Here is a 13,096-nt window from a genome sequence, read left to right as displayed (position 1 = left end):
TGAAAAAAAAACATAAATTGTTATTTTGAAAAGCACTTTTGAAGAATAAAGGAAATTCCAAATAAGAATTATTTATTATTCTAATTATTCCTTATAAAATAATGAAGTGTTGTGATAGAAAAAATAAGAAAGATAATGTTTGAAAACTTTAAATGAATTGGTTTTTTATTTAAAAAGAATAAATGAAGATTAATGTAAGTGTAAAGTGTATGGGGCAAAATTTTTTCTATTATGAAAATAATTGAGATTCGTTCCAAACTATTTCAGCCATCACATCATTATATGTCTTCAATTATTATGCAAAAAACACACAAAAACTTTAAAAAAGGAAAAAAAATTTGAAAACATTAAGTGGAACAAAATATATAATTCAAAATATTTTGTCCCATGAAAGCCATTGATAATAATAAAATTTTCTGATTTCTTTTGCGAAAGAAAATGCAACGAAAATATATTTCTAACTTGTTCTTTCAATAGATAATGTGTAATTGTTAACTTTCTGTTTTCCATAAGAGCACATATAAATATATTTTCTTTCAAATATAGGGTCAATAATTTATCGGAACCCAAAAAATCAATCGGGACATAAATTTTCTGGCTCTCCCGAGAACTTTCAGAAAAAAATTAATAATTGAAATATGTAAATATATAATAATAAGCTATTCCTGTAAATATTTTTTCGTAATAAAAATTCTGTGAAAAGCTCTGTCATTTTTTTTTTTTTGATCAAAGACTTGCTCATATTTTCACAAGCTTTTGGTTTGAGTGTTTTGAGTGTTTTGAGTAATTTCATCGTTTATAAATTTTTCTTCTTTAGAATTTTGGTTATTTTTCATTGTTAAACACTTCCTTTTTTTATTATTATTTCCATTTCACGATTTTTTTAACAAAATATAGAATTCTTGTGTATATACAATATTTTTCATGATTTTTGTAGTTCAAATATGAAAACTGTTAACATACAAAGGTATTCAAAAAGATGAATAACCTTTTATTTTTTATGATGGAGTTTTTTTTTTATAATACTTTGTTTTTGTGTATTTTTGTTTCATTTTCTTCAAATCACATCCTTTCGATTCATAATTTTTGTGAAAATCAAAACATTCATTTTTTCAACAATTTTTCAACAATAAAAACAAAACAGTTCAAATTTCGCTTTTTTTTTTATCAAAATTTAGTGAAATGGAAATAATTATAAAAAAAGGAAGTGTTTAACAATGAAAAATAACCAAAATTCAAAAGAAGAAAATTTTATAAACGATGAAATTACTCAAAACACTCAAAACACTCAAACCAAAAGCTTGTGAAAATATGAGCAAGTCTTTGATCAAAAAAAAAAAAAATAAAAATTAAAAAAATAAAACAAAAAACACAAGATCTCCTCACAAAAATTGAAAACCAAAATATATTTTCATGAATTGCTTATTATTATATATTTAAAGTTTTCTATTATTTATTTTTTTCGAAAAGTGCTCTGGAGATCCAGAAATTTTAGGTCCCGATAAAAAAAGGGGGATATGAAACATTACTGACAACAGTTATTTATTCTATGGAAAAACATTGATAAATATGTATAATGTTTTTTCATTCTTATTTTGGCATGCCATTCGATCATGGTATCTTTTTTGATCTGTCCCAAAAACATAACTAAAAAAAATCAAATAGGATTTTTTGTTATAATAATTTGTTTAGAATAATGGAAATTGAGGAAAATTCCACTGAAATAAACTCTCGTCATATCTTGTTTAAAACATTTAGCAACAGTGAAAGCAGTTAACGCTGGTTATTCGATAATAAATTAATTTTTAACTCAAAAAAATGCTCACTATGCAACAAAGATATGTATTTCTACGCATTACCAACAGGAAGATTTGTCTATCACTGCAGAAAATGCAAATGAAATAATTCTATTTTATTAAATACTCCATTTTATCATGCAAAAGCAAAAATTGAACTTATATTACAAACTGTTTTATTATTTCACTTAGGCCTTCAGCATCTTCAGGCCAGATCTCTTACAGGCCTTGGCGAAAAAATAACGGGGGAAATTTTTGCTATTTGCCAACAAGCTTGTTATTCGGGATACTACTCAAAAAAGAAAAATTAGGAGGTGTTGGAAAGGTTGTCGAATTGGATGAGTGTTTGTTACTGAAAAGGAAGTACCATAGGAGCAGATCCAAAAAGCAGGTTTGGATATTTGGAATCTATGAAAAAAATCCTTTGGGAAATAAAGCATTTATTATTCCAGTGAAAAAAGGGATTCAAAAACTCTTCTTTGTATTGTCACAAAAACCGTTGAGCCTGGGACAATGATATATTCAGATTGTTGGAAAGCCTGCTCAAAATTGCAAGAGCTAGGTTTTGGGTTCTTAACAGTTGATCATAGCAAGGAATTTAAAAATAAAACAACAAATTGTCTTGCAAATAACACAGAAGCTGTCTGGAGTAGGAAAAGAATGTATTTGTCACATAATAGAACCAGCCTGCCTCACATTGAAGATCACATTGCTGCATTTGTATTGCTTAAAATAGAGAAAATTTCAATTCTGAAGTTATTTGAAATATGTTTTGAATATAATCCAGAGAGATACGAAAAAACATACGATGAAGTTAACGAAAAAAGCGAAGATGATGCTGAAACAGCAACAAGCAACATTTCATCCATTGGAACGGATGACACAGATGCAACAGTTTATTCGATTGAGAAAAAAAAAACGGAAGATGATGGTGAAAAAGCATCCAGTGGGGAAGAATCTGAAACAATTTAATTATTTGAGCTTTAATTTGTTTGAACGAAATTTATCATGTCAAAGTTCATTGAAAAAAATAAGAAAACTTAATATTTTGTATTTTATAGAGGGTATGATTAAAAATGATGCAATGATTTGAAGTCATTCCCTTTTTTCTATTGAACTCATATTTCAAAAAACACAAACGAAATTGATATAAACATTCGGATCGTTCTATTTGAAAAGTCGCTTGTGTTTAATGCTTGGGTTTTATAAAATAGAAACATTTTTGATAAATTTTTACAATATTTTGTGATTATTTTTGAAACTTTAACTTTTATTGGGGTGTTGTTTTTTCAAAGATAGATTATCATCAGGAAGAGATTTTGTATTCAAATTGAAAAAATATCACAATTGCTTGAAAAACAAATGTTTTCACTCAAATAAAGATTAAGATGTCTTCAATGAGCTTTTTCATTTTTCAGTGTTCTTTTGTTTATACAAAAAAAGGAATATTTTAACCGAAATTTTAATAAGAAATAATATGACATCAAAAATAATCACACAATATATCCATTAAACTTCGTCAATTTGAAAATTAAAATCACAAAAAAATAATTTGATGCAAAAATATGAACATTATGAAGAAATTTGATGGATTTATTTCCGAAAATGATCAAACAAGGTTCAGTTTGATTGAACCCAAATAACAAACATTTTCGACTTTTCAAAGATAATAACCAAATTTTTTAGTTTTTTTTCGAAATAATTAAATATCTTTAAGTTTTTGCTTTCGTTTATGTTATTTCCAGCGCAAAAGAATGAACTTTCTTCAAAGAACATCAGAAAATACTTAATTTTTAAGAGCGTGCTTTTTTCAGCAAATTATATTTTTGATTGAACTCATTTAACAAAATTCTGCATTTTTATTTGTTTTATCGATTCTTTCGAACATTTCCACAGTCAAAACTGAAAACAGTCCATAACCATCCATCTCTTCAATTATTTCATTAATTTCCCAGATCATGGGTTTTTGTTCATTTTCAGTCCAGTTTTCAAGCATTGCTAGTAACTCTGAAAAAAGTGTTAAGAGAAAATGATCGGATGACTGTTTATTTCTGTCAATTGAATCATTTGCAGATCTCCGTTCAATTTTTCTTTAAAAAAAGTCATTGTTTCCTTTATTGTTTGCTTTGATAGAAAAGATTGAAATTCTAATTTAGATTGTGTTCTTCTTTTCCTGATTGCTTATTTGGACAAACAATTTCAAGTTATGTGGATGCTGTTTGAAAACAAGAATCTTCAATTTTTTTCGTTTTGACTGTTAATTAATTTCTTTGATTAAATTTAAAGAATTGTTGAAAAAATTATGTTTAATAATCAATTGTTAAGAAATATCCATTCTTTTATTGTGCTTTTTCTTTAAACAATTATTGTCAACTAAAAACAATAACAAAAGAATTACTATTTTTGTTATCGATATGATTTATTTTTTTTGAAATGTTATTTTCTTGATTTCTCAAAAGAAACAGAAAATTCTTCATATTAATAAAAACATACATAATTGTATCTGCAATAATCACATAAAAGATGGATTAGGTATTTTTTCGTATTCATAATGAAATATATCTGGTGATATGTTTCAAACAAGGTTAGAATATATTTGAAAAAAACAGTTAAACAAATTGAAAAAGAAAAAATAAAGCATGATAACAATATACAAATGAATACACATAGAAATACAAGAACAAATGTTGATTAAGAAGATGAATGAAAGATCCTTTTATAATCAATCATTCATTTCTTGTTCCTTTCCGTTGTTCTCTTCATTTTTTGATCTTCTTTTCTTCACAACAACAACAACAATCACAATCACCACAACTGCAACCACAACAACAATTGGAACAACAATGGCAACAATGATCCCTGTTTTATTCTTTTTGTTTTGTTCTTTCAGTTTCTCTTGTCTCACTTTCACATACTTCTCATACACATCCTCAGGCTCTGATTCTGCGTCTTTTGCTCCCTCAATCCACCCAGATGTCGATTCATCATAATCATTCGCAAACGCAAAGGCATCTTCTTGTTTGCAGAACTTGTCGAAGTCTGGGGCAATGATGAACAGTGAAGTTGTTTTTGAGCCAGCGGTGTTTGAACTGTCGATCTCCAGGTTGTGTTCTGAAGGGAGTTTGAGATTCGATGTGGCTTTGGGCATGTCAATGATTATTGCTCCTGATTTCCCTTCTGGTGCTGAACATGACTTGAATGAGCATTTGCTTCCCCTTCCAATGGCCACTCTTGATTCTTCTGAACTGAGGGTGATATCCAACCCTGCTGCTGCTCCTTTCTCAGATTTCACTTCTTGAACATTCAGTCCTTCGATTAAAACCTTCGAAGATGAATCACTTTTATCTCTGATGCTGATTGCTGCTCCACTTTCCACATTCACTTTGCTGATGTCCATTCCCCTCAATGACACCAGGCTGGCTCCAGAAAATGAAAATGGTGATGAAGAGAATGTCACAAATGAGGTCTCATCTGTGCATTTCACAGTGTCCATTTCCACACTTCCAGATATCACACTCACAAGACTGCTTGCCAAGGGGCTGTTTCCATCAGCATTTGAAACCATTCCTTCTTGTGATTGTGATTCAATTCTGACAAATCGACATGTTGATATTTTCAATGAGATTGAACCTGATCCTGCACTGATCAATGAGTCCCAATTCTTTTCTGTTGAAGAGAACTGGAATGCCAAATACTTGAATTCCACAACTCTCTGGCAAGAAAAGAGAATTGATGAAACAGAAACATCACAATCAATTGCCACTTCTGTATTTCCTTCTCCATTGTCATTCACTCCTTCAATTGCTATTCCATTGTTAATGCTGAAACTTATATCTTCTGCTTTGATTGGATCAGATGTTTTGACAACGTCAATGAAACATTTCCCACTCTTTTCCAAGAAATCATAAGCCTCCTTTAAGCTGTTGATTGCTGAATTAATATTGATTCCATTTCCTTTTCCTCCATTCTTCACAAATGCTCTTGTCAGATTGTCTGGTTTTTTGGGAATAGGATCAAAAAACAAAGTTGTGAAATCACACAATTCACCATTTTCATGGTCATATCCAGCAACAAACCAAGAATTGTCTTTTCGTGTGTAATTGGCTGCAAAACTTGCCTTCATTGCATGAGCTGCATCTGCCAAATGATGTATATTTTTCATGAGCAAGCATAACCCAGTGTTTCTCTTTCTGTTAGAATCGCTCGCTGAGCAATTCTGAAATACCAGGTTCTTTCCATCTGTTGGCCACTTTAGTGGGGATGCTGAAGATATATCAAGCATTGACAAATAAAATACTCCTGAATAATAAGAATTGTTTGTCATGCAACTGCATGAAGTGAAAGATGTTACACCCCCATCTCCCACTGTGAACGTGCTTTCACTGTTGTTGATCAAAACGGACAAAATTGACGATCTCTTGCTGTGACATTCAGTGAATGAACAATTATTTAGAGAAATATCCAACTTGGAGCCATCGTTTCCACCTATGAAAACAAATGAATAGGCATTCGAAATTTTTTTCAAAGTCACATTCGTCAATGAAACAGTATTTCTTGCACTTATATAAAAAATACCACTTTCAAACGCAACTGTGCGACTATCATCAGTGCACTCCGCTGAATCCATAATTAAATTTCCGCTCTCCACACACACAAGGAAATAATTCACAGTTCCCACACTTGTTGTTGGCCGAATAAATTGACAGTTTTTAATAGTTAATTCTCCAGAAGTTCCTTTTATCAACGCAACATTGAATGATCCACCTAAAGATGCGGGAAAATGGAATGCCAGATATTTGAATTCTGTAACTCCATCACAAGTGAATAGATCTCCATTAGGATTCACATCACAATCAATTGCAACAATTGTGTTTTCATTTCCATCACTATTAACTCCTTCAATGCTGATTCCTTGGTTTTTGTTGAATTGAACTGCTTCTGCTGTGAATGCAGTTGTATCATTCACAACATAGATCTTACATGCTTCATCATCTCCCAAAAGATCAAATGCACTTTTCAATGATTTCCTTTCCTGACCGATCTCTGTTCCAGTGTGGGTTTCACTTCCACTTTGCTTCACATAAACTGTATATGGTTTTCCTTCATCCATTTGTTGTGAAATTGCAAATGTGAAAATCAGAAAAACAAAGAGCATGAGTGTTGATGTTTCAATGTCAATATCAAAATAGATCAACAAATCCTTAACATATAGAAAACAGAATGCAATAAATGGTTTCCTCATCATCCAAAGATCATTCAAAAAGTTAGTTCAATCATTGGACAATACACATATCGTATCACATGCACCTTTTTGAATATCAAGTGATATATGAATTGAAAAAAAGTTAACGCCCAAAATATATTTTGAAAACCCATTTATCAAATGAAAGTTGAAAAGATTCGATTAAGTTTGCCGAGAGAAATTGTTTCATTGATGAAAAACGAAAAAAGAAAAATCAAGAAAAAATGTTTCACTATTGGTTTTCCTGCAATAAACATGAATGATTTCCTTTTTCATCGTTACAGAAACTCCTGAGGATAATTCTTTGACTCAAGTATTATTTCTTTCACAACAAATGTGGACAACAGAAATTATAAAGTTTTAAAAACATTATCTATTGTGTATTGATCACAACCTCGTCAGAAAATAACAATTTATTATCTTGTTCTTTCCACCGGAATCAATATAACAAATATTTTTATCTATTTTTTTATAAATCAGAATCTTTGACTTGACTCGTCGATCGCATAACCTTATGAACCATTTCGTTGCGATATTTTTTTAAAATCAATGTTGATGTGTTTTTGTTTCCTAAAGAGTTTCGATCTTCCATATGCTCCAAATTCTGTTCTGTCTCATCTGTCTCATCTTATGCGAACCGTTGTTCATTGTTAAACACTTAGAGGATGTGAAACAAAAAATGGAACGCAATTACGACATGTGGAATGAGCATTCTTAAAAATCGACCTATTTCAAAAACCATTCTCATGATTTTGCGTTGGCAGTTTCATGAATATCAACAAGAATGACGGATTAAATCTTGATGCTTCAGCAAATTGATGTGCCTCCAAATACAAAGTTGTGCGTGATGTGAACGTATCTGAAAACAGAAATGCTGCAAGTCCAGTAATATCACATATGATGAACACCTCTATTGTGTTTGATGAATGTTTTCATGATTTTCAAAATTATTTTATTCAGAAAATCCTATTTTTAACATTTCAAAAATGTTGTTTCCAATTGAATATTCTTTTCAATCACCTCAATGTTGAATTATTCCATTTGATAATCTTCAGATAGTGAAAAACATATGAAGTCAGACATTCACAAGCAATAGTGAATGAAAAATGAAAAATAATATTTATTCATTTTCGCAAAAATAGAGATTGGTCGATGAAATAGTAATTGTTTGAATGATTTTTGATGAAACAAGGAATGAAACATATTTGTTGCAAGATTTTTGAATAGATTGACATTTTGTTATAATACGCACTTTTATCAAAAAGAAAGTGCATTCCAATTCTTTTTTGATTTTTTTTTGAAAAAATACCCATAAATTATTAATACAGTTTTTCATGGAAATGAGAGAAAGCTCTTCCAAGGGTGCTGTCGATGCATGTTTAGGTGCGGATGTGCTTCATTTGCAATATTTTATGTTTTGAAATCTTTTTATTCAGGCAGCCTTCCCGATGATATTTTGAAGATGTTTGAGTTTTTATTCATGAAATCTATTGATGAAACAAGATTTGCTTTTTTTGCGTATGATCGTTGCAAATAGAATCTTTGGGAAATGCAACTTTTCAACGATTATTTCGTTGTCTCAGGTGAATCGCAGATTCAATATCCTCTCAAAAACGGAAGAGTTTGAATTTGATTTTTTTCATTTTTTCAAAGAAAGAATCAACATTTGACACTTTGTATTGCCTCTTCCCACTGGTTGTACAGATGTGCAAGAATAAAGTGCAGAGCAATAATTCCCTTCATGCACAAGATTTGCCTTCTGCCAGAATGTGCATTTCAATATATTTATTTTTTTAACCCTCGTTCGGAAGAAGACTGGAAAGAGAGCTACAAATACGGGGTGAGCGCAAAGGGATGGAAGGAGACATTGCAGTTTGTGTTCTGAAACAATTTAACATTTTTTATTCTTTGACTGGTTATTAATCTTTAATTTGTGTATTTTGTGTGAACATTCTCTGTTGCATTTAGAATATACAAAGAGTTGGCACACATACGAGATTTTCCACGGATCTCTGGGGAGAATAGGAAAAGGCTGAAGCAATCGAAGCTTAAAACATCGATTTGTTCTGTTTTGCGATATATATCAGAAATTTTGATAGTACTTGGATTGCTCAGTTTCTCGAGGAAAAGTGAAATTGCTTTTCGAGCGAGAGCGAACGGGGAAGCTGCCAAAAAGTCGTTCACAGACACTTTGACATTTTCAACGCTTCTGATTGGATCGTATTGCTTAGTGTATTATATCAATTTATTTCTGTTAAAAAAAACTGAAACGATTGATCCAATTAATATTTTAAATGGAGTGATTCAATTGACTGTGGTGTATTTCGACTATTTTTGGAAGAACGTTTCAATATTTGCGTTCATATGGCCATATTTTGTGCTTGCTACTGCTGCTTGCAGTTCTGATTGTGTGTGAATTTAAGCAAGCAGCTTCAGTTTCGAAGTACATGTTTTTGCTGTTGGATGTCATTTCAGCTGGTCTTATGCTGCTCTTTTTGGTGATTGCTTCGCTAAAAGCAGACGGTTTGATCTGACTGTTAAATTAAAAAATTTTTGAAAAATAATTTTTTCCTTTTTCTTTCTTTCTTGTCAAATTCATCGCGTGATGTTAAACAGCACACATTTATCGAGTTTTAGTGAGCCTGACATCGCTCAAGTGGAGAACTATATTTTCTCTAACAATTTGGAGCGCATTGATTCTCTTTGCCCGTTTCTTTGCAATGGGATGTACTGGAAGAAGGTTTAATGAAAAATTGAATTCTTTTGACGAAGAACTTATATTACTTGGAGTGGCAGTCTTCAGCGTAGTTGTGCTTCCGTTTCTGATTCTGGTCCCGCTGAAGCTGGATGGCTCAATAAAGCTGCATTTTGGATTTTGCATTGCTTCTTTGATTGTTCCTTTTGTGATTTTTGAATTGTTATGTATTCCTGATGACTCAAAAGGAATGCGTGAAGAATTGGAAGTGGAATTGTGGAACGAAGAGATTGATAGTAGATATTATTTTGCAATTCAGAAATTTGAGTGGCTGAGAATGAAACTTGGATTGCGCAAGCTTTTAAAGGGCGAGGCTATTGTTGGATTTGAAGAGCAATATAAAAAAAATGCATGGAAGCTAGTGGGAAAAGCAGTGAACATGAGAAAAACAGTATCACAATTTTGGGTGGATAGGCTTGAAACTGAAAAAGCATTGAAAATACGAAGAGATTATTATGCAAGGCTTAAAGGCTCGGATCCCAATTGGTGGGAAAGCTTTGCCGACAAAACAGAAACTTTTGCAGTCAAGCTCTTCAAGCACATGAACACTTCGTTTTTCAAGTGTTTATTTGTGTTAGTTATTGTTGTAGTTTATTTGATTCTGTGAAATTTCCTTGTTCAGATATTAAGAGTTTTTCCATTCATTTTGTTATTTCATAGAGACAAAGAGTTTTTCTTTTCATTTGAAGCAAATTTTGTTTTCAGTTTTCAACGTCAGTTTTTATTTTCTTTTTCTGTTCAACTTTGCTTGTTTTGAAATTGCAATTTTTTCTTTTTTGAGCACTGTAACTCCGAAAGTCGCAAAATAATCTTACGAAAGAAAGCTCAATTTGAGAAATGTATGATTATTTTTTTTGACATTTTCATTGATTCCAATCAAAAATGCCAGTTCAAAAATATCCGTTTGAGAAACAAGATTTCAATTATTTATTATAGAGTTTTGTGACAAATATTTATCAATATCGCAAGAGATGTCCAGAGCATCAAACAAACGATTGATATTTCAACTGAATGAAAAAAGTGTATTTTGAAAAGCACACAATGAAATCGATAAAACTGATTATAAAATTGCTCATCTTTGGATAAAATCATTATTCATATTTATTGAAGCATTCTTTTCATGAAACATCTTCGCTTTTCTTTTTTTCTTATTTCTGTGATAAGTCTGAAAACGTTCTGCTTCATCCTTTCTTGCTGCATAATAACAGCGAGCTTTTACGGATGACCCACATTGTTTTCTTTGAATGAAGACATGGTGTTCGTATCTCCGATAATGCTGCCGGCAGACGTGGTGTGAAATCCAAAAAAAGATTCTTGTGGAAGGGGCAGCTCAGTAGTTGTATCTTCGCTCAGCGCCTTTAGTAATCTTTGTCCGCTTCTCCATTCCTGAGGTTGAGAAGCGAAGAGAAGAAGGCGGCAGTGGATGATCAGTTATCACTTTCATCATTCAACGCGTCTGTGATTGATCCTTCGGATGCCTCGTAGGTGACTGCATCATACGCATCAACCACAGCGATGGACGACACAACGCCGCTCAGGAGCAGTTCGCCTTCTCTTGTTTTCTCACTTTCTGTGTCAGATGCTCTGGTTCCAGACGAATCAGAGAGTAGAGAAAAATGTTAATCTTCTTACAGCATATTGCGAAATTTTCAGCGAAGGCTTGAATAAGCCATCACCTTTGTGATCTTCTCCTTCACAACTGGATTGAAGATACGCTCAAGGAGCTTTCTGGCAAAGGAAAAATACCTGTTCTCAAGCTGATCGTTCCCTTTGCTCCTCAGCTTGTTTGGCAGCACTCACTTTAACTCCTGAAATCGGTTTCAGCTTCTCGTTTTTTGTCTTCCCCGGAAACAGAACCCGCTCAGTCACCAGCTCAAACACCATCCTCCACATATCCCAGATGTTTACCTTCTGTCTCATCACATAGCCCAGCATTACTCCCACACACATAATGAAGTGAGACGTCTTGAATGGCTCTCGGATCTCTGCTTCCTTTTGTGATGGAATCAGCAGTGCCGAAATTGTACAGATAAGCAGATTGAGGAACCTCAGTTCCAGACTCCACTTGCATCAATCTTGGCTTTGAAGACGAATATGCACATGTATTGAATTCTGTGCTTCTAATGAAAATCGCTGTTTTTTTCTCTTTCTGCTCAAATGAGTAATTTTTCTTTTACGCATTAAATATTATTATGTGAATAATCATCACGAATAATATCAAAACTTCATCAGCAGCACAGATAGTTCTATTTCACTTCTTTTCCTATTCATCGTATTTTTAAATGAAAGCAATGATCTCAGTCAAACCTTTCTCATTTCTTCTTTTGTTATTTCCATAAATATCTTGCTTGCTCACAAAAATCAAAATAAATTATTTATATAAATTTCAATTCAATTTCTTTTTTTGTGTTATTGGGTTGCATGCATTGAAATATGTAGGTCAAATAAATACGAACAAAGCGTGGATTTTTTCATTTATGAAAAAATTATCCCCAAAATAGTTGTTTCAGAAGCAGAATTAAAATGAGTATGATATTTTTTTTTGACATAATACTAATAATAACACATAAATCACGTGCATTTTAATTCTCTTTTCATTTCGGCCATTCCTGCAGTAACCTTTTCATTTGATCAAATTTTGAAAATTTTTAATAAATAATAAAAGCTCATACAATTCTAATGTTAGTCTGTTGAGTTACAATTTTACTTTCAAGGTCTGCAACACTTGCAGTCAAAATGGAAATTTTCTTTGGCATATATGAAAGTATTTCTGTATGAGTCATTTCAACGCATGTTCCAAAACCAACATCAACCATGAGTGTCGAGAGATCTGGAACTTTCGCTTCACATAAAATATTTCCACCAATATCTGTCAGTGTTTTTAATTCCTTCATTGAATTGTTTTGAAAATGTAATACAATAGTCCGTAGATCTTCACTAAAAACAAAAAAGACTTTTAAATTCATCCATAAATAACAAACATACAATTTTGCTATTTCTTCAAACACCTTATCTCGCTTTTCAAGCAAAATTCGAAGATCCTTCGTCATTTTTTCGTGAAGAATCTCGTCTACATGAAGATAAATGAAACTCGAGTCAAATTCGTTATAAATAATGCAAACAATTTTTTAAATTTCCAATTTCCATTCTAATATAATGTTAAGCCGATAATGAAAAAATTTTTTCCTTTTCTCTGCTTGCAAAAACGGGGAAAAAAAATTGCTTAAAATTTATATTTAATGTTGGGAATATTGTAAATTTTTTTATTTATTTATTTTTATTTTTATTTTTATTTTTATTTTT

At 31.6% G+C, this 13,096-nt stretch overlaps 5 protein-coding genes across 5 annotated transcripts; 2 read left to right on the top strand and 3 right to left on the bottom strand.

Annotated features, from left to right (window-relative positions):
- Positions 1 to 4,518: 4,518 nt before the first annotated feature.
- On the bottom strand, positions 4,519 to 6,906 carry MONOS_13194 (uncharacterized protein; the record flags this gene model as incomplete). Its single annotated transcript, XM_067865876.1, has 1 exon — positions 4,519 to 6,906. The coding sequence occupies one exon, from the start codon at positions 6,904 to 6,906 to the stop codon at positions 4,519 to 4,521; it is 2,388 nt and encodes a 795-aa protein (XP_067722596.1).
- A 1,054-nt stretch (positions 6,907 to 7,960) lies between these two features.
- MONOS_13193 (uncharacterized protein) lies at positions 7,961 to 9,063 on the top strand (the record flags this gene model as incomplete). The annotated part of the gene is made up of 7 exons (XM_067865875.1): positions 7,961 to 7,966; positions 8,181 to 8,204; positions 8,367 to 8,415; positions 8,475 to 8,502; positions 8,576 to 8,659; positions 8,743 to 8,910; positions 9,018 to 9,063. The coding sequence occupies 7 exons, from the start codon at positions 7,961 to 7,963 to the stop codon at positions 9,061 to 9,063; spliced, it is 405 nt and encodes a 134-aa protein (XP_067722595.1).
- Positions 9,064 to 9,485: 422 nt separating this feature from the next.
- Positions 9,486 to 10,400, top strand: MONOS_13192 (uncharacterized protein; the record flags this gene model as incomplete). Its single annotated transcript, XM_067865874.1, has 2 exons — positions 9,486 to 9,561; positions 9,655 to 10,400. 2 exons carry the CDS (start codon positions 9,486 to 9,488, stop codon positions 10,398 to 10,400), a joined length of 822 nt encoding a protein of 273 aa, XP_067722594.1.
- A 1,266-nt stretch (positions 10,401 to 11,666) lies between these two features.
- MONOS_13191 (uncharacterized protein) lies at positions 11,667 to 12,109 on the bottom strand (the record flags this gene model as incomplete). The annotated part of the gene is made up of 2 exons (XM_067865873.1): positions 11,667 to 11,963; positions 12,101 to 12,109. 2 exons carry the CDS (start codon positions 12,107 to 12,109, stop codon positions 11,667 to 11,669), a joined length of 306 nt encoding a protein of 101 aa, XP_067722593.1.
- A 79-nt stretch (positions 12,110 to 12,188) lies between these two features.
- On the bottom strand, positions 12,189 to 13,034 carry MONOS_13190 (putative protein UXT). The gene is made up of 4 exons (XM_067865872.1): positions 12,916 to 13,034; positions 12,779 to 12,863; positions 12,466 to 12,730; positions 12,189 to 12,412 (listed from the first exon to the last, which is right to left on the bottom strand). The coding sequence occupies exons 1-4, from the start codon at positions 12,938 to 12,940 to the stop codon at positions 12,365 to 12,367; spliced, it is 423 nt and encodes a 140-aa protein (XP_067722592.1). The 5' UTR covers positions 12,941 to 13,034; the 3' UTR covers positions 12,189 to 12,364.
- Between the last annotated feature and the right edge of the window lie 62 nt (positions 13,035 to 13,096).

This window comes from Monocercomonoides exilis (assembly GCF_001643675.1).
Source record: "Monocercomonoides exilis strain PA203 chromosome Unknown scaffold41-876177, whole genome shotgun sequence".
In the NCBI taxonomy this organism is placed as follows: Eukaryota; Preaxostyla; order Oxymonadida; family Polymastigidae; genus Monocercomonoides; species Monocercomonoides exilis.
Note: the sequence above shows the minus strand (reverse complement) of the source record. Positions and strands in the feature narration are given on the sequence as shown.

Excerpts from the sequence above, each read along its gene's own strand:
- MONOS_13190 (XM_067865872.1), bottom strand. The coding sequence starts at position 12,940 with ATGGAAATTGGAAATTTAAAAAATT. Across the intron at positions 12,731-12,778 it reads TTTGAAGAAATAGCAAAATT|TGAAGATCTACGGACTATTG; the intron begins GTATGTTTGTTA and ends TTTTGTTTTTAG. Across the intron at positions 12,413-12,465 it reads AACAGACTAACATTAGAATT|GTTACTGCAGGAATGGCCGA; the intron begins GTATGAGCTTTT and ends TCAAATGAAAAG.